Source organism: Symsagittifera roscoffensis, chromosome 3, assembly GCF_963678635.1.
Source record: "Symsagittifera roscoffensis chromosome 3, txSymRosc1.1, whole genome shotgun sequence".
Taxonomy (NCBI): domain Eukaryota; kingdom Metazoa; phylum Xenacoelomorpha; order Acoela; family Convolutidae; genus Symsagittifera; species Symsagittifera roscoffensis.
In genome coordinates, this window is record NC_087064.1 from 3,436,284 (window position 1) to 3,461,296 (window position 25,013).

The following is a 25,013-nucleotide window of genomic DNA, read 5'->3' on the forward strand; positions in this document are numbered from 1 at the left end:
CCGACTTTCGTAACAAAGTAATGGAATAATTGTGCTCGGGTTGGTTTTTTTTCTCCAGACAAATTTCGATTTTTTAACTAGCTATTTTTGACAAAATTTTTAAATATCATCTAAAAGTATTGTTGTCCTGAGCTTAAATTTCAAAAGATATTTCACCTGTGATCATTTTTTAAAAAAGTTATGAGGGTTTAAAGGTTCCCATTTTGGCCAATTTGGGACAATTAACGCGCGATATACTTCGCGCTGTTAACGCCTAAGCGGAGATTTATTGTTCTGATTTTCGTAACGAAAGTAACGGAACATTTGTGCTCGGGGTGTTTTTCTTCTTCAGACAAATTTCGACTTTTTAACTAGCTTTTTTTGACGGAATTTTTGAATGTTCAAAAGGTATTGTTATCATGAGCTGAAATTTGAGAAGGTATTTCACCTGTTAAAAATCATTTTTTGTAAAGCCATGGGGGTTTTAAGATTGTCAATTTGGCCGATTTGGGACAATTAACGCGCGATAAATTTAGCGTTTTCAACGCGTAAGCGGAGATTTAATCCATCTTAGAAATTGTTCCAAATTGGTTAAAAGAAGCTTTCTTGCCATAATTGATTTGTTACCTGGACCGAAATCGATCACTTTGTACTCAATATGGCCTGTGAGGGTTGATTTGTACAAAAAATTTCAATCGTTTCAATTTGTACAAAAAAAAATCGCTATATTTTATTATACCTAATTTTTTCATCTTATTACTGCTCCATAACCTGAAAAGGCAGTCGGAACATGCAGGACTTTGCCCTGATACGAGCAACTTCTTTTCCCTTTGTTGCTTTTTTAACATATAATTTTGCCATGAGTAATTTTTTCCAAAGGCGGATTTGACGTCAATGTTCACTAATTTTGTGGTGGAGGCTGGCTTTTTGACACACAAAAGTTGCTGTAAAATAATGTTTTTCTCGGGTTTTCGCATTGCCCAAAAAGTCAAAAACCTGACCTAAAAAAAGGTTGACAAATAGACACAATTACTGAACATTACTTCAACATGAACGAGCAGTCTTGTCTTGTAAAGAAAAATTGAAACATTTCAACAATAGAATTGAACATATCAACTATTTCGACTTCAAACTCACTTTAATTTCAACCAAGATCAAGGTAGCATATATATATATATATATATATATATATATATATATATATATATATTTTTTTTCAAGGTCACATTTAATACAGACATATGTGTTAGTTAAATAAATCATTTTTTTTATAAAGGCGGAGTTAACGTCAATTCTCACAGGGCTGGCTTTTTTACACAAAATTTTTTTTGTAAAATAAGGTCTTTCTCGGGTTTTTGTAGTGCTCAAAAATCAAAACGGCTGACATAAAAAAAAGTTGACAAATAGACACATTTACTCAGGGGCGGATCTAAGATTTTCTCGAGGGGGATTTTCAAAAAATTTCAAAAACCTTTCTTCAGGTCGTGCATTTTTTGAGCTCAACCAATGCAGTAAAAGCGACACTGTTTTGGCCAAAGTTTCTTGGCCGCAGGCAAAATTTTGAAAAAATAGGCCAAAAAGGCGTTTTTATCCACTTTTAGGAAAATTTTGACCAAAAAAACGCGTTTTTTTTTGGCACGCGCTTCCCTCTCAAAATTAGTATGTAATGGCGCCGCAGGCGCCTTTAAAAATTTTAGGATCCGTCAGCCAAAAATGGATATCTCAAAATAGTACAAAGGTGGGACCTTTTGCGTTGGCAGGGGGTGGAATCATTGAGAAAGAGAACGTACCCCCCCCCCCGCCCCCATCCCCTAAATCCGCCCCTGCATTTACTGAACATTTGTTCAACATGAGTGATACGAGCAGTCTTGTCATTTTGGATAATAAAATTGAAACATTTGAACAATAGAATTGAAACATATCAACTAGTTCGACTTCAAGGTCACTTTTTTAACATGAGTGAAAGGAAAAAAGTTGAACTCTTGGTCTTTTTAGGAGACCCGCTGATCTTGAATCAGAATCAAATGTGGTCTTAAAAATTTATGTGAGCTAAAGACTTGTTTTCGCTTTCAGATCAACCTTGCCGAATATGACAATAAAGACAGTGAATCTAAAAGAACTCATAGAAGCCTTAAGGGAATTTTGTTCAGGTTTTGTCACTGCTTGTCACAATTTGAATATTTTGGTTGGTTTATGATTGCTTCCCGGGTCGAGGTTTGGGATTCAGAGGCGGATCTAGGATTTTCTCGAGGGTGGGTGGGCGGATTTTCAAAAAACAAAATCGAAAATTTGACGACTTTTTTTTTTAGGTCGGACCAAATTAGTTTTTTGAGCTCTCCTAAAGCACTAAAAAGACGCTGTTTTGACCCCCCCCCCCCTAAATCCGCCCCTGTTGCGATCTGTGTTTCACTCCAGGTGCTGGCTCGTTCGGTGGTTGACCCGTCAATCACGAGTGAGGAATCGACAGTGAGAGTGACAGTCGAGGATGTTAACGACAATGGTCCCGTGTTCTCCCAGACCACCTACTCCTTCTCCATAGCCGAAAACACCCAGACACCCGCTGCACTTGGAACTGTGAGTCATCGACTTCAATTATAATATTTCTACATTATTTTTGTATATTTCTACTACAATATTTTCTAAAAGGAAACTTATCTTTAAATAAGGACTAATCATTGTTAAGCATGTAGATCAGAAGGCTTCGGCATATTTTTTGTTGCAAAATCATATATTCAAAAAATTCTTCAAAAATTGTTTTAAAACCTCATTCGCTTTCTTCTGTGCGAAATTGCTTTTTCTTTTCATTTCTCTTGACAGAAAAATCATTGGGCCAAATAAGCTGGGCCCTGGTATAATCTGAGCATGACATCAAAAGTTTTGACCTTTTTTCTCGACAAACATATTGTTTGAACCGTTTATTTGTAAAACCATGAAATGTTTGAAAGCGTATAATGACATCACGCTCTCTACAAAAATTGAAATGTAATGTCGAGTTTAGAATTTTCGCAGAGGAGAAATGGGGGCGAATAATAATTTTTGACAGTTTTGTCATTCTTCGTAATATTAATTAAATTTGTCTTGCAGATATCGGCGAGTGATGCAGACGAGGGTTCCAACGGTGAAGTATCGTACAGTATCAGTTACGTGTCTGACAACGGAGACGCACTTTTCTCCGTCGAAGGGGAGGGGCAACTCACTCTATTACAGCCAGTGCCCAGTTCGTTCCAGGGGTCATCTTACCAGTTGATAATTGTGGCCTCAGATCAGCCTCAAAACCAACAGCAGAGGTCAGCTAAATAATATTAATGGTGAATCACAAGGGGAGGGGTCTGATCAGGGGCGGATTTAGGGGGGAGGGGCGGGGGGGCGGACGCTTCCTCTCCCCTCAGGGATTCGACCCCCTGCCGACACAAAGGGTCCCCCCTTTGATACTTTATCAGAAATCCATTTTTGGCCGACCGAATCTAAAATTTTTCTAAAGGCGCCTTTGGCGCCAATATATACTAACCTTAAGGGGGAGCGCGCGCCAAAAAAAACGCGATTTTTTTGATAAAAATTTTTCAAGAAGTGCCCAAAAACGGCTTTTTTGACTGTTTTTTCAAAAATTTGCCTGCGGCGCAGAAAATTTAGCCAAAATAGGGGCAAAACAGTGCTTTGGGAGAGCTCGAAAAATAAATTTGGTCGACCTAAAAAAAAAAAAGGTCGTCAAAATTTTGGAAAATTTTGTGAAAATCCCCCCCCCCCCTCGAGAAAATCCTAGATCCGCCCCTGGGTCTGATCCAGTCAAGGATTTTAGTAGACAATTATATGAGATACATTAAAGAAAACAAAGCAAATTCAAGGCACCAAATTAGAAGAAAATTATTAGCCGAATATTGAATCACAATTTGTTACAGCACTTCGTCTTATTTTCGTTCGGTTTAAGGGCAAGCAAGTTGGGAAAAAATTCTTCAAATACCTCCAAAAATGCCTCAATTTGTTTCTTTAGCTTGTTTTTAAGTTCAATGTCTGGATCATACCCGTCTCCTTGTCATTCACCATAGTAATAATAAAAAATGTTTTCAGGCAGAAAATATGCAGAAGCTTAAATCAACGGAGTGCGGTCTGTATTCAGACAACCGCGTATTATTCAGACACTGTATTATCCAATCAGAATCGAGACAAGGAAAAAATGAATTTCATATCTTCCTTGTCTCGATTCTGATTGGTTAATACAGTGTGTGAATACGCGGTTGTCTAAATACTGTTACGTAACCTAAATCAACTTAGCCTTGCTATTTGAAACTTTTTCACGGCTAGCAGATTTTTTTGGTAGTTTTTCATATTTTAAAATAATGACGTTTAAACCGTTCGGAATTACGACTAGCAGCATGAAAAGTTCTAGCAGCGAAAGTTTTAATGAAGGTGTCGCAAATTTTTAGAAGCGGCAAATTTAAAAGAGGCTGGTTTTTTATATCTTATAAGGCAGACCCAATGCAATCTAATAAAGTGGGTTAATTATTCACATAAAAAACATGGGATCTTGTTAAATAACCCCCCCCCCCTTTATAGTACCTTGTAACGAATCCCCCCACCCCCCACCCCATATAAAGAAAGAATTGAACAGTTAAGCTTGTACGAAACTTGTACCTTGTTAACTATTTCCCCCTCTATTGCAATAAGGGGTGGGGGGGGGGCGGTAGTTAACAAGATTTAAAACATGTCTAGCCAGTTTGAAAGTTAATCTGTTATTAAACATTATTCGTTTCTTTTAAAGTTCGAAGTTCTTTAGTTTTTGTAGTGCAGCACGAACTTATTCTGCTGCCGATTGTTTTTTTTTGATCTTCCGTTGCAGGTCTTCTTCTGTGGAGGTGACAGTAGGCATCAGTCGTGTGAACGACAATGCACCCCAGTTTGTGCGACAACTCTACCAATTCACTGTGTCCGAGAGCCGAGAAGAAGGAGCCACCGTGGGAAACATTGTCGTACGTTCCATACGTGTTTCTATTTTAAAATAACTGATTTTCTGTTAAAGAGAAAAATGATCCGGTAAATAAAATACGTTTTATGACTTTTTAAAAATTATTTGACTTTTTAAACAGTATTTTTTATCAATTTTCTTACTTATATTTTGAGCATGTAATCTTTAGTAAGGTATTAATTCGACAATTCGACAAAATGACCTTTCTTAAGATTACATGCTCAAAATTATATGTGAAAAACTGATAAAAAATACTCTTTAAAAAGTCAAATAATCAATTAAAGCAATTGACAACCAACCATTTTTGTACTTCACGTGTTTCATGTGTAGTTAGTTAAATATAGAAAAGTTACACTTTCGGGGCACTTAAATTTTCTGTACAAATTTATACTTTTTTCAATTTTTTGTCAGATTTGATAAAATAGCCATAAATTCTACATGATTTCCAGGACAAGTTTAATTTTTTAAGTTTTTTTTTGGTTTTAGGGTTGAAAAATTTTTCTTTAGAAAAAAAACAAAATCACTTGAGACAATTGCAATGGAGCTTTAATATTTCTTTGATTAATTTGGATGTTTTAATATTTCATTTGAGTTTTAAATTTTGCGCGAAATGTTATGTTTTCTCTGACGACTCTAAAAATAGCTAGCAAATAGAGTTATGTTAGAAGCAATTATCAAAAACCAGCAAGACTGCTCGTATATCAGGGCGGATCCCTGAATGTTCCGACTGCCCCTTAATCGGTATAAAACAGTTGTTGGTATAGAATATAGTTCAAAACCAGAAGTGTTGGACATTATCACGAATGCAATTTTTAAAAGCAACCAATAAGCTTGCGTCAATTCAATTTGAAACGATTTTGTTGTGCGGGATATTTTGCCGCCCATGAAAAAATCGCTATATGTTTTCGGCATCATAATAAAAGTCTTTATCGCGCGAAATAAATGGTTAAGAGCCTTGCCAAGTGGGTAATTTTCAGACCCCCAGAACCTTGCAAACAATAATCGGTGGCATAATATCTTTTTACATTTGAAGCCAAGAAGTCGATATCTTTATTGATTTAATGAACATTTTTTAAAAAACTTAATTATTTCGATCGTGAAAGTTTACTGAATAAATTAACAACCCCAAGCATAAGTATTCCGCATTTTTTTTTGAAAGTCAGCTTAACAATGAGTCAAAATCAACACATTATTGTTTCGAAAACTTTCGAAGAACTCAAATTTTATAAAAACTATTTCATCTGTGATCAGTTTTTAAGAAGTTTTAGGGGGTGTAAAACTTGCTAATTTGGAAAATTTTGATTTACTGACGCGCTATGTTTTGCGTTCTTAGAACACGCGTAAGAACACGAGTTCTTAGAACACGCGTTCCAAATTCATTTGAGGCTAGTAATTTGGTCCTATTATTATTGGATACAAGACGTTAAATACATCCCTATCTAGTCTTACATTAGCGTTTAGGGGGATATAAAAAAAGAGAAAAGAAACTTTTTTAGATTATTTTGTCAATTTTTTAGCCAAAAAACATTGGCGTTAAAATGCAGTCGGAACATTCAGGGTCTTGCGCTGATACGAGCAATCTTGTTTCATTTCCGGAAAACAATAACAAGTCTTAAAGACAATTCATGGATTTGATTGAAACGTATATGCTTACAAGTCAAAATGAGATGTAATTACTTCACATATGTCTTCACAAAAATTGTCGCAAACGAGATTCTTCCTCGAGAACACTGTTTTCCACGAGATTCTTTATATTACGAAATAGATGTAGTAATTTGTAATTAATGAAAACAATTTATCTACAAGAAAAAAGACCAAAACGAAAGTAGTAGCTTCGTAGAAGCTCTTCTGACTAGATAGATATTGGTGGGTGCCACACCACTAACCTTTCGACCTTCCGAAAAAAGGAGGAGACTGAGCCACCTCACTGACGACACTTCTATACTACTTTTAAAACACGGAAATACAAAATCTTCAAAATTCAAAAATTCAATTGACTTAATCGTACGCAAAAAATATCTTTTTTTTGATGCTTTTGGATAATAACAAACTTTCAAAGATGGGTTTTTACACTTTGAAAAATATTAAGCTACTAGAATGATTGAAACCTGCGTTAGAAAAAGAAGCTACTTCTCGATAGTGAATTTTTCATAAGTTATCCAAAAAATAGCTAATTTTGAGCATCTTTAATGCTAAGATTTTTTGCAAACATGAGGTCTAGCGGATCTCTAATTTTGATTACTGTGAATAATTTATGAGTTAACATTTAGTTGATTTTTGAAAAACAATATCCACAATTCTCTAAAATGAGTGAATTGGGTCCTAAGATCAGTATCAATTTTTCAAGAAAACGTTTTCTGCTTTTCTCAATAAGTTCATACTCTTGTTGTTGTTTTATTTCGTTTAAATTTTTTGAAAAAAGAACCTTTAACTAGCTGGTAAAAATAATTTTACAGCTGAGCATAAGGCAAAAACGCAAAATTGTGAGACAGATTGCTTAGCAGACCAATCTTTTTTCAAAAATAGTGAAAAATTAGTCTTGTGAAAGTGATGCATGATTGATTGACAGACTTGAAAAAACGCTCAGCCTTGGGTCAATCCTCAAAACTTGTCAGCAGAAATAACAACTTCAAAAACTTTAATAGTATAATTAGCGGCAAAACAAACTATTACGCACACAATAACAAGTGCCGAATGAAAGCGCAGCGGAGCAAGCGGTCACTAATCATCATTGCCGGGTTTGAGGTTAGCGTTGTGACTTGCTAATTGTTCTGAGCCCGCCAAAAGGTTGGTCTGCTAAAAAAAAAGTCTGCCAAAATCCTTAGCAACGCAATTTTGGTGCAATTTTGCCACAAATGACTTCTGTTAAGCGTATTTGAGGCTTACTTCAATTGTTTGTCACTAATGTCTCAGTTTGTGAAAAAAATGCTTCGGAATATTGAAAAAAAACTTGCTTACACGAAGAAAATCAAGATTTCAAGCTCAGCCCGATCATAGGTTCCTTAAAATCAATGCTTTTAACATTAAGAATAGTAGGAAAAAACTTTTTTGGCGGAAGCAATCTTGGTAATCTGCTGCTAACTCCGTGAATCAATTTAAGATTCAAATTATTGCATAAAAAAACGCTTTTAGCCACTGTTAAAATTTTCAAAAATTTTTTTCAATTAACTTCGCTTAAAACTAAAATGAAAGCAAACTTAGGTCAATTTTTTTCCATTGAAGTCTGTTCCGGTCCTTTTCCAGCTTTTTTCACTTATCACTTTTCTCGAGGCTTGGGCAAAAAAATTCCAGTAACTTGCAAAAACAGTTACAAGCAAAAAAACCCAAATTAGACAAATGAGTTAAATTTTATATTCTTCTTAAATTAAGTGTTTATAACGTCGAGAAAGCATCAAGTTTTCTGTCGTTGACCTATTATGTTACCTTAGTTTACATTCAATGTATTTGATACAATAAAAGACCTTCTTCAGCAGCGGATAGTTTCTGCAAAAATTTTGTTGACTTTACAGTAAAAGTAACAAAAAAGTGATTCTACCTTAAAAACGAAAAGCCATGAGTTCTAATATGTTTTTACAATACTTAGTTTGGCTATAGTCCGAATGTATGAAGAATATCATGATACACAGGGTTGTAATTAGGCGGGGTAGGTGCCGAACGCCCCTTCTCAGGGATTCGAACCCCTTGCCAACCAAAGTCCCTCTTTTGGTGTTATTTTTTCGACATCCATTTTTTAGCCTACAAACCTTAAGTTTTTCTAAAACGCCCAAAAATGGCATCCTTGGCTTGTTTTTTGGTCAAAATAATAGGCCAAAAATTTGGTCAAAATGAAGTCTTTTTAGCACGGGAAGTTTGGTCAAAATATGCGCTGGAATTTTGGTTACAATAAGGTTTTTATAGTTATTTAGGAGAACTGGGAAAACTATTTTGGTCGACATAAAGAATGGTGGACAACATTTTTGAAATAAAAGTCGAAAACCCGCCTCTCAAAACTTTTTCAAAAATAAGGTTTTGATTTCGCTGCTAAACGTAAAGAGAAAAAAAATTGGCTCAGTTATGCCAGCAATGAGTTCTATTTTGCACCCCTGAGGTTTATTTTGTTTGTTTGTCGCTACTGTCTCAGTTAAAGAAAAAAAATGCTTCAGAATTTTGCTTCCACAAAAAAACCAAAGTTCAAACTTAGTCAGATCATATATTCTCTCCCTTAAAATGAGTGCTCGTGACTCTAAGAATAGATTCTTAGAGAAAATCCCAGATCTGCCCATGATGGTACATGAAATAAACTTTTCTGTTTCCACCGCAGACAATTTTTACCCTTTTTTTGGGATACCTGGGAAAAATCACCAGATTCCGAAGTTCTTTTCTGTTTGCATTGAATAGAAAAAAAAACCTTGAAAGAAAAAAATAAAATATTCTGAGCACTAAAGTGCTAAAAATGATTAGTTTTTGGTTTGTTTTTCACCAAAAATCTTATGAGTTTTCAAAAAAAATTGTGACCAGCAAAAACCAGTCGAACGTTTTACTTTTTGACTCATTTAGAGCAAAAAGCGAAGAGCTGATGCGTTTGGTCTTTCCTGAAACTTCTATTATGTAAAATGCAGTAAATTTATTATAATATAACATTATAGTATACTACGCTCGTTAGGCTGTTGAATAACACCAGGATATATAAATTAGCCCCTACCCCCAAAGAGAAGTTTGTTTCCAAAATATTTTTTATGATTTTGTAATAGAATAGTCCGCAAAATTTATTTCAAAACTGCTACCGTCTTGGGCTTGGAACTTTCGATGCTTTCGCACAGCATATCCGGCTAGTCTTGTTTCTTTAGGAAACCATCTCAACAATTTCAGGTGGTGTATAAACCAGCAGAAGTATCAACCAGCCGAAAATACGTAAATGTTATATAATAGTTATGTAACAATTATGTGTTAGTTACGAAAGTTATGCAAATTCATGCATACTATGTAACTTTTTGGCTGGCTTATTTACTCCGCGCGTTTTCGGTTTGCTTAAACTTCGACTGAATTAACTACTCTCCAATTTCAGGCGGTAGACGGAGACGGGGATGACATAGTGTATTACTTGAAGGCAGACCAGTTCCCAGACTCGGATTCATTCTCCATCTCTGTGTTTGACAAGTGAGTTTACCTTTAAACAGAAGGTCCAAAGGTCACATTCACAAAATAAAAGTTTAAAATTCATAGCTTGGTTGAAAGCCAAAACATCAACAAATAATCTAGTTTTTTTACAAGTTTACAAACATTAGAACTAGAAAAAAAGCTTCAAGTGACATACTCATGTCAAAGAAGATTGACAGAAAATGAGTTCAAGTTCACAAAGAAGGTCAAAAACCAATAAATCAAAAAATTTTGTTTTAAAAGTATCCATCTGAAAGAAACGAATGAACAAAAACTTCTCAAGAGTTTACATGAAGAGGATTGAATTAAATTTATTAATTCTTTATTGCAAACATATGCGAAAATAAATAACTAAAACTCGTGACATAATTCAGAAAAATTTCACAGAAAAAAATACAGAGTGAACTGCAGTAAGCCAGAAATATAATAAAGCTGATGACCTCAAAAAAGACTTTTTTTTGACGACTTTTTTGACGACTTTTTTTGACGACTTTTTGACGACTTTTTTGACGACTTTTTTTTTTTTAGGTCGACCAAATTGATTTTTCGAGCTCTCCCTAAGCACTGTTTTGCCCCTATTTTGGCTAAATTTTCTGCGCGGCAGGCAAATTTTTGAAAAAACAGTCAAAAAAGCCGTTTTTGGGCACTTTTTGAAAAATTTTGACAAAAAAATCGCGTTTTTTTGGGCGCGCGCTCTCCCTCAAAGTTAGTATATATTGGCGCCGTAGGCGCCTTTAGAAAAACTTTAGGGTCGGTCGGCCAAAAATGGATTTCTGAAAAAGTATCAAAGGGGGGACCCTTTTGGTCGGCAGGGGGTCGAATCCCTGAGAGGGGGGGGGGGGGAAGGGAGCGTCCGCCCCCCCCGCCCCCCCCCGCCTAAATCCGCCCCTGATTTAACTTGATTCTTTGAAAAATGGTAAGCTTCTCTACCTTTTAGCGAGGCAGTTTTGTCACTCGCAAGCACACTCGATCGAGAAGTGAAAGATTCCTACTCCTTTCGTGTATTTGCCAACGACGGAAATGCCCAAATCGAAGCCGAAACCGAAGTGGTTGTCACTGTTGCCGACGCCAACGACAACAGTGCCATTTTTAGCCAATCAGAGTACTCGTTTTCCGTCGACGAGGAACAACCAATTGGATCCTTTGTCGGAAGAATCGAAGCTTCGGACCTTGATTCGGCTTTTAACGGAGAAATTGTATACTCGATTGTCGGAACATCCGCGTTTTCGGTTAATTCCGAGGACGGAACAATAACGACAAAGAATGTTCTAGATCGAGAGCTGATTGAAGATTACGTCATAGTTGTGAAGGCACAAGATCAAGCAGTGACGTCACCGAGGTCTACGAATGCTAAGGTCTCGGTGACTGTCGTGGATATAAACGACAATGGGCCCCGATTTGCAAAGACAAGTTACTCGGCGTCCATTCTGGAAAACGTTGTTGCCGAAGATTTCCTCACTGTTTTTGTAAGAATTGTTTATTTCTAAGTTTGGAAGAAAAATTTCATGTATAAACGAACGCAGGGCAGACTTACGTTTTTCTCGAGAGCGGAAATATTTTCAAAAAGAATAGTCTTTTTTTTTACTCGGAAATAATTTTTCAAGCTGTTTTTTTTTAAAGTCGGAAACGAATTGATTTTCTACGCTATTTCAAGAAAAATTTGTCGATCTTTTTTTACGTCGTCGACATCGAACTGGTTTTTGTCGATATTTTTTTTGGTCGACACCGAATTGATTTTCAAATTTTTCACAAATCACTATCAAGACTAACTTTTTGTGTCGATGCTACTTTTTGAAATCACAGGCCCTAAAAATGTTTTAGGCACTTTTTGAAGAAAAAAGTGACTGATTAGCTGAAGATATCGCTGAAGGTAGATATCGCTGAGTACCTGAAACAGAGCAATTAGTAATGTCTTTCTTAAATTTTGTCAAAAAAATATGCTCCACAAAAAAGTTGTCCCTTGTAAAAAGTATAACGTATACGTTGCTTGGCAGTTTTTCATCAATTGTTACCATCTGGTGTTTTAGGCATCAGATATGGATCAAGGAGCAAACAGCGAGGTGGTCTATAGTTTGAAAAACGACTCTTCTTTTGAAAACCTCTTTGATTACGTCACAATAAATTCCACTGGAGGTCAACTATCGCTTTTGAGGTCATTCGACAGGGAAGAAGTTTCATCAGTGACATTCATGGTAAAATTTTTGTTTCGACCACAGAAAAGAGAAAAACGAAAGGAGTACTTTTTTCCACCCTAAATCAGGTACCGCAAAAAACTTCGGATGGGATTCCATGATATATAGTATATCAGAGCTGCTGTAACAATCCACCCGGGCCGAGGTCTGCGACTCATGTTGCGACCGAAATGGGTCGCTGAAATGGATTTTCTGTGACCGAAATTCCATACTCCTGCAAGATGCTTGAGTCGTGCAAAGTCGCAACATGGGTCGCGCAAGTCGCCAGATGAGTCGAACAAAGTCGCAACATGGATCGCGCAGAGTCAAACAAAATGTTTAGCGCAAAGTTGCAACATGAGTTGCGCAAAACATTAATGGCAACGTGGGTCGTGCAAAGTCGCAATATGAGTTGCGCATTAAAAAAAAGTTTCGAGCAGTTGAGGTAATGGAATTGCTGTCGGATTTTTTTTGGTTGCATAAGCATAATACAGATGCAGATTGCAAAATAATCTAGTATATATGTATTTTTAATGTGCAGTTATCTGCTGATCGTATTTAGGACCGCCACAAGAAGGCCTACACATGGTCCCAACGTAAAAACTAAGTTTTTGAGTCATCAAAAAAAATAATTGTTACCAAAAAAACTGCTGAAATACATACAAACATACATGCTAACATAGTTACACATACAAACATACATTCATACATACATATCCAGAAACATATATAGTCGAAACCTCGGCCGGGATAGACACCGTGGGTTGGGTCAGTCGAAAAATATTGAGACTGAGTTTAGTCGGTAGAAAATACATATGCAAAGTCGCACAAATCATTTTGGTTGCGCAAATCACTTTGCTCGTGAAAATTTGCAACATTTAATTTTAAGTTGCGCAAATTTGCAAAATGTTTTTTTTTGGGTGTGACAAAGTCGCTGAAACATTTCCGTCGCGCTTAGTTGCAACATACCCATTTTGAGTCGCAATAGTCGCGACATACCTTTTTTGGGTCGCAATGGTCGCAACATACTCTTTTTGAGTCGCAATGTTTGCATCATAGGTCCCCGACCTCGACCCGGGACAGTCATGACTCGATCGATAACAAGAGTTTTCCAAGAAAAAATTTTCTTTGAATCGAGAAGTTTTCCCAGAAGTCGAGTTTGTGACACTCTTCGCTACCTAATGCATCTATAAAAAACGTGTTTCTGTTTGTAAGCTACTTTAGTCTATATTTGGAAGACTGCGTTCATTCATGTTTGCCCCTCCCTAAAAAATGGAAAAAAATTGAACCTAAAATTCTGTTTTTATTTTATTTTATTTTACCTTTGACTCAGCAACGTGGTTCCGGTCGTTGTGTGCTACTTGCAAGGCAGCTATGACTAGTCTTGCTTTATCATATGATAATGCTTGATGCTTATGTTGTCTTCACTTCTGTATTCTTCTCTACGTCGTAAAATATCACCAACACATTCATCGTTTGATGAACAAAGGGAAAGCCCAATTACCCTGGCTAGTATTACTCATTACTCTTGATTTGTAATAATGCGACTAGTCCGAACGGATAAAAGTAGATCATTCTGGTGAAAAAAGTATCATTCAAACTATATAATATCAATTTCAGGTCATCGCTGCAAACTTGGTCGGGTACTCCCGAACGAGTCTCGTACACTCCGAAGCATCTGTCACCATCCACGTCCAGGTAAACAGGCGCCAGCGTAGTGTAACAAGTGATCTGTAATTATCTTCTGCATCTTTTCCGATATTGGAACTGTAATAAGCCATTGCCATGTATAGCCATGTGAACGACCTCCCCTCCCCTCCCCTCCTCCCTGTTGTCCCCCCCCCCCTCCGGATGCACCTAGTAAACTACCCCCACCCTAAAACGCAAATTCAATTTGCTCATTATGCGATGCTTCTAATACTAATTCTGGTTCAATTTTATGGGCAAGGAAAAGGAAAGGTAGTAATGGCTTTTTACAAAATGAAACGCCATCAGCAAAATAGAATCGGAGAAATGAACGCACTGAACTTCGCTCCAGTGACCATATAGCTTTCTAGATATGCATGCAATCATGAGTAGTTGAAGGTTTCGCGTATCATTGTATTTGTTTTTATCACTTCAATGAAACAATTTGACCTGATGCATTCCAAAATCATGGGCGATTCCAAATCATGGGCGATTCCAAATCATGGGCGATTCCAAATCATGGGCGATTCCAAATCATGGGCGATTCCAAATCATGGGCGATTTCAAATCATGGGCGATTGATTCGATTCGAAAAGCCGGCGGACTTGCTCCATTTTCTCTGACCAAAATTTTTGGAATATGGAGACTTCTTTGGCATGTTAGCTGAGAAACCAAGTTTGAGGAGGACATTCGGGACATCTGCTTAAGATTGTGGACATTCTACTGTGCAGTTAATTGTTTCTTATACCCTGCAGAAGCAAGAGACATGGAAAACTTACAAAAACCGGCGCCAAGATTATTAAGGATGGTTGAAGAAAACAATGAGGAGATCTTCTTTTAAACTCGGAAGGTTAGAAACAGAACTGGGTTGAGATTAGAGTAATTTAATAAATGTACTTTTCCTAACACTGTTGTCCAATCAAATTGTAAGAGAGTTACTGATGTACTTAAATCTACTTGAGCGCGTAACCTATGAACTGTTATCATGGGCGCACCTAGTGGTGAAGTTACCACTAGTAAAGTTGAACAAGTCAGCTTCTGGAAAAACTGTTTTAATTTAGCGTTTTTTCTGCAACTTAATGAAAAATTGCCCGTTTTGAGTGATGTCTGATAGCCCCCCTAAAAACGCCCCTGTTAATTCCCGACAATCTTCAATTGTTTAATAAGATTTCTTGAAGATAAAACAGAATTTCGTCGTGCAATTTGTGGTGCGCCAAAAACCTATACCTGAATGTGAGTCTTATGAAGAGCATGCAAGTTAGGTCTGATCTTGAATATTTTAGAAAATACAATTGCAGATTAATTTATCAATTAGATGCATCATATCTAGCTTGCATGCTCATCATAGCCTTCATTCTAACACCAGTAGTGTTTTCAATTCGAGGAAAAAAAACTTAATTTTGAGTTTTGGTTGCTAGATTTTTCCAAGGGGCTCCCTTTTTGTACTATTTAAAGACGCAATATCTGACTGACCAACGCTAAAATCTTCTTAAGGTGCATTTGGCCGCCAATATGATCTGATTTTTTGGTGCGCTCTAAATCACTTTCAAAAATTGATAGCATTGATCTTTAAGCGCAACGCTAATCAATTTTACAGTTTTATATCAAATTAAATAAGGAAGTGGAGGAGTTTACTTGGTAAACTTGGTTTCTATATTAGTTTATATTAAATTTCTGCCCGTGTTTTGCAGGACGTGAATGACCTTTCCCCCCTCTTCTCCCAGCCGGTGTACACTTCCTCTGTGCTGGAAAGTGTGGGGGAGGGGACGGTTGTCCAGGTGGTGTCTGCCTCGGATGGGGACGACAGTGCTCAATACAGGACTGTGTTCTACGCCATCGCAAGCAGTGACGCAGCCTGGTTCAAAATTGACACCGCGTAAGTCACAATGGCTCTATTGCAACCCCCCCCCCCCCCCCCCACCGACACGCACACACACAGCATTTGATTGTAATTTGTTGATAACAGTGTTATAGTCTCACAAAGTTATGAAGTTCAGTATGGTTATCACAGGGGCGGATTTAGGAGGGGGCGGACGCCCTCTTTCCCTCAGGGATTCGACCCCCTGCCGACCCAAAGGATCCCCCTTTAAACTAATTTGAGATATCCATTTTTGGCTGACGGACCCTAAAAACTTCCTAAAATGTTGTAATTTTAAGGGGGAGCGCGCACCGAAAAAACGCAATTTTTTTTGTAAAAATTTTCCAAAAAGTGCCTAAAAACGCCTTTTTGGCTTGTTTTTTCAAAAATTTTGCGTGCGGCGCGGAAATATTGGCTAAAACAGGCACTTTTCCGTGCTTTGGGAGAGCTCGGAGAATCAATTTTGTTCGACCTAATAAAGTAGGACATAATTTCGTTTTTTTTTAAATCCCCCCCAAGAAAATCCTAGATCCGCCCCCTGGTTTATCGCATGAATTATTTTAAACGCACTTATTATCATACCTTGCACCAAAATCTAAACATTTGTAACTTTTTTTTAATCTAAAGAGTGACTTAAAAAAGTTTTTATTCATGAGCATTTTAAGAAAATGTTTATGCTCTGACATGGTTTCTGTTTCAGTTCTGGTGCAATATCAGTGATAGCAAATCTGGATGCCGAGCTAATGCAAAACGTTTCAATTGAAGTAAGTGTTCTGACTTTTGAAAGTAAAAAATATGCTCGAAAAGAATTTTTTTCAGACCATTTTTAACAATTGAAATTACCATTTAGACTGAAGTTCTTGTATATTTTTAAGTACCAATGACCATATTGAGTATCTTCATTCTAATCGCCTACATTTTTTTCATCTAGTTTTTTAGGAAAATTTTTCACTAGGCGATCAAACCCAAATTTGATTTTTCATGTTTTTTTATTTCAATTCTTTTTAATTTCACTCTAACTTCATTTGCTGAGTGGAAGGCAAACTATGCCTTACAGTAAGATAAGTTCAAATAGCCTAAAAACGTTATTTGCTTTCAATTTCCAAAAAATATTTTAGTTTAATAATTTCTCCCAGCCGAAAAAAATACCTTCTGATCCATTTTTCCCACATTAGTTTGGTTTTATCATAAAAAAATTCGTTATGGAAAAATTTTTTAAGACGCTTTCTCCAAAAGACTTTATAATAGAATAATGAAACGTTTGTTTATGGGATGGTTTTGGGATGGATTTATTTTTTATTCCTCTTGAATGAATTCTAACGAACTTGTTTATACAGCCTAGAAAATATAAATGCCTTAGGCTCAAAACGAAAAAATTATCCGTGAACTTTTTTGCGGAACAATATAGACGTCTGAAAATGGTCCTTATGTTATACTTGGGGTAATGAAAGCGCAAAAAATACCAGTTTTCTTATCACGCGTATCGTTTGTGACATTTTAATTCGATTCAAAAATTATATAAACTTAAAATGGAGAACTCTAATTGACACTTTAAACGCTGATTGATTTAAATAGATGTATATTAAACGTAAAGTATATCGATATTACTTCATGGTGTAAGTATAGGAAAGTTTTTTTTAAATGAAAAGTACCCTGTGATTGATTTTAGTTGAGAGTAGTATTGCTTTTAAGAAATATAAGCTGAAAAATTTTTTTGGTTTCATCGAGTTTATAACCTTTTTTTTTTTCGTGAAACACATTAAAGAACAGTCAGAAAATTTAGTGTGATATAAGCACTTTTAAGTTTAAGGAGGCATGGCGAAATTACTTGCCCTAGTTTTTGCTTTTTTTGTCTCGGTTATATTTTTCGAAAGCACTGACCTTGAAATGATGCGAGTCTAGAAAAAACAAAAAAATTGAAAGTGTTTATTTTCGATGTTTTTTATCATATTACTCTAAGCGCTTACATGTGGACTTAATCCGCGCTAAAATTCATTCCAAATTGAAGCAACATGTATCTTACGTTGTAAAATATTCTTGAGTTAGACAGAAATTTAGCAGTGAACTTTTAAAAGCAGTTCTGGTTTCAATTATTTTCCTGGTTAATTCTTACAATTTTTAGTCAATTATCAACTTGTTCATCAAGTAGTCTTGGAAGAATTTTATTTTAACCAAAGTTTTGCCCAGGTAGTAGAGTTTTGTTTTTTGCTCGAAAGTTTGCCGACTCAACGACACCAATTTTTAATTTTTTACAACTGTTTTAAAATCATCATCACCTCAAGTAGTGTGAAATAGAGTGTCAGGTATTTTTTGTGATTATTTGAGCTAATTTCATTTTAATCTATTTCAACTGCGTATGATCGAAAAGTTATCACAACATATACCTCAATGTGGGTATTAGTTTCCAAAAAGTGTTGCTCAAAACACAGAAAACAAGGCTTTTCTGGTGGATTCTAAAGCCTTGCCTTAATTTTTTGAATTTTTTTGTTGTTGAGTTCAATTTCCTGTTGTCTGATCCTTGACGAGGTTTATGTTCAAAAAAGAAAAAGAAAACAATTTCAATTTTGCAGAGGGAATCTTCATTTTGCATTGGAGTATACTCTATCATCATTTTGTTTTTATAACAAAAATAGATATTCACTATGAAAGTAGTAAGGAACGTCTAAAAACGAACTGCACCAACAAAACAAACAAACAAATTGCAAAAAACAGCTCAATTTTGTTTCATAGTATCGTGGTTTTTCACTTGGGCTAACTATCCACAAAAAAACTTAACTAGTATAATGAAAAAAGTTCAATAGTTTTTCTCAAGAAAACAAGAAAGCTTTTTTCTTCAACTGAAAAAATTTTTATCAAAAAACTGGCGTTAAAGTGGTTGAAACCAGAAGGAAGCCAACACTTCTACTGTTTCCTCTCCTTCATCGAAGACTTGTTGGAACATAATTAGGCATGCAGCTGAATTCATGAATAAATTATTGGTAAAATTTATTGTTTTTTTTTTCTCAATGAATTCAAAATAATGTTGAGGTAGATTGAACAAAAATGATGTTTGAGTCAATACTCGCCAGATTGGTTTTAAAAAAGCTTATAGTACGTCAAAAAAATGATAAAATTGTTCCCTTGGGAGAACTTTCAAATAAACAATTCATCATTTCGGTTTTTGGAGAAATTAATGAAGATATTTGCTCGGGTTTTTATTTTGATTATTTTTCAGGAGATTTTGGAATTTTTCTCTCGGGGGATCGATCCTCTGAACGTCGTGATCACAAAACCGTTGCGCTCCTCACGTTATATACCTGAAAAAATTGCGCTGTGTAACCAGTCTTAATAAATTGCTCGATTTTTATTTGACGCAGAAAATGTAAAGCGCAATTTGTACGCGTGGAGAATTATCCAACACCACAAAATTGTTCCAAATTGACTCAAGATAAGCCAATTGGTCTGATTACTTCTATTAGCAACTTTAAGTTTTAATGCTTGAAAATTGATATTACCAGCTGAAAGTTCATAATTTGTCAATAATTCATTAGCTAATTTTTCATTCGAGACGTGGTAAAGTGATACAAGCAGTTTTGTTATTTTTATGCAACGATTTTGTGCTTATTTGACGCTTTGATTTTAAATTCGCCTTAGAATTTCTCTGTGTTCATTGAATAATTAACATTATGTACCATCGAATTAAACGATTGAGAGTTTATAAATTTATAATAATTGCTATTATAACAATAAATTTTTTTTCCAATTGATGTAATTATGCAAACAAATTTGGTTATAAAGAGTTGTTCTTGAAAAACATCACTTGAGAGAGCGCTATAAGACTATTTTTAACCTGTTTTCAGGTGTCTCAGAATAAGCGTTATGTTATTAATTTTGTACACCGCCAATAGGGGAGGGCAGCTAAAAAGTAGACAGCCTATATTTCATAACGGTCAAAAAAGAGACACTTAAGATATTAACCAATCAGAATAGAACAGAAAGTAAACTTAGGAAATAAATAATTCATGTTTATTTATTTCCTGAGTTTGCTTCTGGATTTCGATTCTGATTTGTTGATATAGTTGTAGTCTACTTTATGACGTGTCTACTTTGTGACACCAATAGATACCTAAATACAAACATCTCACTTTGACTAATGAGATGATTAACGGTGGGTATTCACAAGTACCAAAATGATAAATCAGTCCCATTTGTACCAAAATCAAAAATCAATCGCGTTAGTACCAAAAATATTCAATTGGCCTAAGACTATTAATCCGACTACTTTAAGCTCTTGGTTTAAGGTCGCCTATGGGCGCGCTACGCGCGCGTCGCCGCTTCGCGGCAATAACCGGCTCTAATTTTCGTATAGAGTCTGCGTGTCAGCGTGTTGTTGGCAAGCTCGCAACACGCTGGCGCGACTGCGGCGGTCACTATTCTGCTGCTAAGTTTTCTTCTGTTTGAACAGTAGAAAATTAATGTAATAATTCGTTGGCTCACAATTCGACCAATCAGAAATCGAGTTGAATAATTTTGGTACAAATAGGACCGATTTTTCATTTTGGTACAAATGACCGTTGGTACAAATGGGACGTCACCATGATTAACAATTTTAAAAAATTAGGATTTTATTTCAAAAAGTATTTCACGCGTTCTCGAGTAGAAATCGAAAAAGTATCCGTTTTGATCTTCTCTTACTGTTAGTTATCACAGCTGATTTTTTTCCGTGAAATTCCAGGTGATAGCATTTAACCCGGACAAACTAGACTTGATCTCGACAGCCGAAGTAATCATCCGATTAGTGGACACGAACGACATGCCGCCTGTCTTCGATCAGGACAAGTACACGACTACTGTCTCCGAGGCCACTGAAGTGGGCTCTGTCATATTTGAGTCGGGAATGATTCGGGCGGTGGATTCGGATGTGAGCAGATTGCCAGTGGAGTACTCTCTGTTAAACCACTTGACCGTGAGTTTAAGACGATTTCTTAAGACGATTTATCAAAACGTTTTATCATGACAATTTATGAAGACAATTTATTAAGACATTTTATCCTTTGAGGGAAGGGAACCACATACAAGCTGTTCAGCTCTTTTACTGTTACCTGAACCCAAAAAAAAAGATTTCCCCAATAATTTGAACCCAATTAAACCCAACATTTCCCCTTAAATTCTTTAGGTTTTTCGTTTCTTCGAACTTCATTTGTGTAATTTTTGCGATGAAGCGTAGTGAATTTTTCATTTCACACTTAAGTAATTAACAGTATTTTAATTCAGAAAACACCAGCAAAAACGAAAAAAAAATTTTTTTTTCTATTTTCTAGCTCATTGACGATAATAACAATTTAAAACTTTGATAAAACTGTTATGTTAATAATTTGTTAATAGCATCGACCAATCAATTTTTTCAAGCTTTTTATATGCATTCATCTATTCATATGCTCATTTATTGGCTCTCAAAATTATATGTTTTCTTGTTTAAGATTCCGCTTTCAATTGACTCCGAATCTGCCAAAGTAACGCTTTCTGGAGTACTTGACTTCGAGAAATCAGGCGGGCGCTACGAGTTCGTGGTCATAGCAACCGATTTGACCTCTCCCTTCCTCTCGGGGGAGGCTGTTCTCGAAATCCTAGTGACCGACAGCAATGACCAAGCCCCTGTTTTCGCTTTGACCGAGTATCACTTCGCGGTTTACGAGAACAGTCCGACTGGGACCCTCGTCGGGAAACTAACTGCGTCGGATGGCGATAGCATCGACCTCGACTTCAGCCTTCTAGAAAGTTCTGAATTCTTTCCTTTCGTCATAAATTCGACGACTGGTGATATCCACACAACTGATTTGATTGACCGAGAAGAAACGAATGCGTTCACTTTTGAAGCAATCGTTTCAGACGGCACGAGTTTCATGACTTCGCAAATTGAAGTCGAGATCCGAGATCTAAACGACAAGTACCCGAATAGCCCGAACGACTCGTACAGCTTTGTAATTCCCGAACTCCAGGCTCGCGGTTTTCAAGTGGGAATTATCTCGGCTAGTGATGACGACGCGACGGTTCCGAATAACCTTGTGGGCTTTCGGATTGTTGCCGGTAATTTCGATTCGGCTTTCGCTATCGAGATCTACTCGGGAGTAATAACTGTAAGCGATCAGGATGCGAACAACATTATAACTCACCCTCAATTCGTTTTAGCCATTGAAATTTACGATTTTGGCGAACCATCTTTAAGTACAATAGTTGAAGTTATAATAGAGTTGACTGATGTCAATAATAATTTGCCTTCGTTTCCGAAAGATTTGTACGAGGCTACAATTCCCGAAGACCTCGCGACTCCGTCGCTTGTCGTGCAAGTCCAAGCTGTTGACCTTGACGACTCGGCTGATTTGTCGTACGCTTTTGTGACACCTGTCAGTAAGTTTATGATTGATCAATCAAATGGGAGAATTCTAGTCGCACAAAAATTAGATGCTGAAACGCAAAACGAGTATTCGTTCACGATTCAAGTTAACGACGGCGTTCATGTTGCAAGAACTTCGGTTTTAGTCCACGTTTCGGACGTTAACGACAACGCACCCGAGTTTATAAGTGATTTCACGAACATTTCAGTCTCGGAAACAGCGCCAATTGGCGAAGTGGTCGGAACAATCGAAGCGTTTGATGTCGATAGCGGAGCTAATGGGCTAATCTACAGTTTCTCGGAAGGATCGAGTTATTTTTCAATCAGAAGCACAACTGGTGAGATTTTGGTCGCCCAAAATCTAGAGACTCGACCTCAAAATATTTTTCCGATAACAGTCGAGGCGCTAGATATAACTCCACCTTCTGACAAAATAACACAGTTTCAATTTGTTATTGAAGTTATCGACAGCAGCAAAAATGCACCCACTTTTAACACCGATTTAATCGAACTTCAAATCCCAGAAAATTCTGAAATTGATTCTCTAATTTTCAGATTAAACGCGACGGACTTAGACGACGGTTTAGGCGGTGAAATAGAGTATATTCTCCTCAGCCAATCGGATCAAGGCAAGTTTGCTATTGACCATTCGGATTTGATTTTGCTTAGCCTATTGGATTACGAGGTGCAGTCATTTTATACATTGGTTGTCAGGGCTCAAGATTTCGGCGAGATTCCTCTTTCAACGGACGTAACAATTAGTTTAAAAATTAAAAATTTAAATGATAATTTGCCGCAAATTTTAAATCTACCTCAAACAACTTATTACCTTCAGAGTCAAAATTATTTCTACTTCCGAGTTATATGCGATGACCGAGATATAAACCGTTATGACTCAGTGGGGAAAATTGAATACTCATTAAGCAATTTTGCTGAAAATTTTTCAATTGATTTGAATAATGGCGAAATTTTTCCCAAAAATAATGTGCAAAACTGGGATAGTTTGACCTTGGGAGTGGTTTGTACCGATGGTCAATTCACAGTTCAAAGTTCATTAGAGGTCAAGTTTGAAATTGACGCAACAGGTTACGTTCTTCCGAGAGCCGAAAATACCTCCAGAAGTGTTATCACAATACCCGAAAACTCGGATTCAGTCGCGAAAGTTTTCGATCTTAATGACGTTGTTTCGGTTTTTGACCCTGATAATAACAGAATCAAACGGAGTTCTTCGGATTCTGACTCGGTTTCTGTGTCGTATGAACTCGTGAGCAGTAATTTCGATCGGTTTTCCGAGTTTTTCTCGCTGACAGACTCGGGAATTCTGTGGACTATCAGGGCAATTGATAAAGAATTCTTACCAGACGACGAGAGAATTGTAATCGATGTTGCAATGCACGCGGAGTTATCTCCTTCGAAATTGACATTCTATTCAGTAAGAGCTGTTGGATTTAACGCAGTTTTTTGTTCTTTTTATTGTATGTTAGAATTATATCAAAAATTAGAAAAATATTGGATCGTTCCACAAATCGGATCGTTTCCTTTTTCAACGGAAAACAAACTAAAATCTCATTAATTCACACAATTGAATTTTTCTAAAACTAACCATATACTTTTTTCAGCAGAAGTACATTTGACCATTTAATATTTTTTGACCACTGATTTGTTTAAAGTTAGGAAAGTTTTATTTCGCTTAAAGGATGCGCAATTTTTGTTTTTTGTGCAAAAATTTTCAATCATCAAAAAATTTTTTGTGTCTGCAGATTGAAATTGAGATCCAAGACGAAAATGACAACAGTCCCACTTTCACAAAGCGCTTCTACTCGGTTCGATTCCCGAGCAACACTCTTATGGACTCTATCGTGGCCACAGTCCAGGCCATAGATGAAGACTCCTCAAGTTCCATAGAGTACTCATTCAACTATGACCTCATGAATGGAACTGAAAGTGACGAGGACTTGAAAAGAAGGTTGCTCGAAATTGACCCCACTTCGGGGGAGATCAAATTGGACGTCGATTTGAGTTCAGATGAGTTTGCTGAGCTGATTGATCAGAAAATTGAATATTTTGTAAGTTTTTCAACCAAACTTTCAACCCATCCCCCCTCGAAACCTTTCATCATGTAATGCGAAACAAGCAAACGACCACCACTTCTTAGCAAGCAAAGGAATCACTATGAGGCGCTTAACCGAACACTCAATTTTTCTCTTCCTAATTTTTGAGCAAAATGTGTTAATTTGAAACGAATTGAAAGCATATGGCTCAATTTTTTGTCTGTTGAAATATCTTTTTGTAACTTCTATCACAATTTTAAAAAGTCCTAATTTGAAATATCTGTTAAAATGCCCACTTGAAATGTCTAAAAACTCATTCCAGACTCTTAAAACCTCATGACTTTTTAATAGACCATGTAGGGGCGGATATATGCTCAGGGATTCGACCCCCTGCTGACCCAAAGAGTCCCCCTTTTGTACTATTTTGAGCTATCCAATTTAGGTGACTGACTCAAAATTTATCTAAAGGCGCCTTTGACGCCAATATATTCTAATTTGAAGGAGGGGGAGCGCGGCAAAAAACGCAACTTTTTGGTCAAAATTTCCCGAAAAGTGCCTAAAAACGCGGCGCAGAAAATTTGGGCAGAACAGGATCTTTTTAACGCTATGGGAGAGGTTAAAAAATCAGTTGAGCATGTATCAGTGTCGGTGATCAAAATAAATGTCTGTTCAATTGCAGGTGGGGGCATCTGACGGGGAGTTTGCGAGTGTGATTTCTGTATTCGTGCTGATAGAGTCATTCGTGGAAGGGGGACCCACCTTCTTAGAATCCCAATTTAACCTCACACTGCCAGAGGTG

General features: G+C 36.6%; 1 protein-coding gene across 1 annotated transcript in view; it reads left to right on the forward strand.

The window, feature by feature from the left end:
• The window catches only part of LOC134841161 (protocadherin Fat 4-like), a 112,575-nt gene that overhangs the window by 20,811 nt on the left and 66,751 nt on the right, over window positions 1-25,013 (forward strand). The window contains exons 12-22 of the mRNA XM_063856962.1: window positions 2,395-2,553; window positions 3,064-3,266; window positions 4,814-4,943; window positions 9,984-10,075; window positions 11,013-11,541; window positions 15,606-15,808; window positions 16,491-16,554; window positions 20,505-20,735; window positions 21,250-23,595; window positions 23,924-24,229; window positions 24,894-25,010. Of these exons, the coding sequence (XP_063713032.1) occupies window positions 2,395-2,553; window positions 3,064-3,266; window positions 4,814-4,943; window positions 9,984-10,075; window positions 11,013-11,541; window positions 15,606-15,808; window positions 16,491-16,554; window positions 20,505-20,735; window positions 21,250-23,595; window positions 23,924-24,229; window positions 24,894-25,010 (4,380 nt within the window). The remainder of the gene's footprint in view (window positions 1-2,394; window positions 2,554-3,063; window positions 3,267-4,813; window positions 4,944-9,983; window positions 10,076-11,012; window positions 11,542-15,605; window positions 15,809-16,490; window positions 16,555-20,504; window positions 20,736-21,249; window positions 23,596-23,923; window positions 24,230-24,893; window positions 25,011-25,013) is intronic.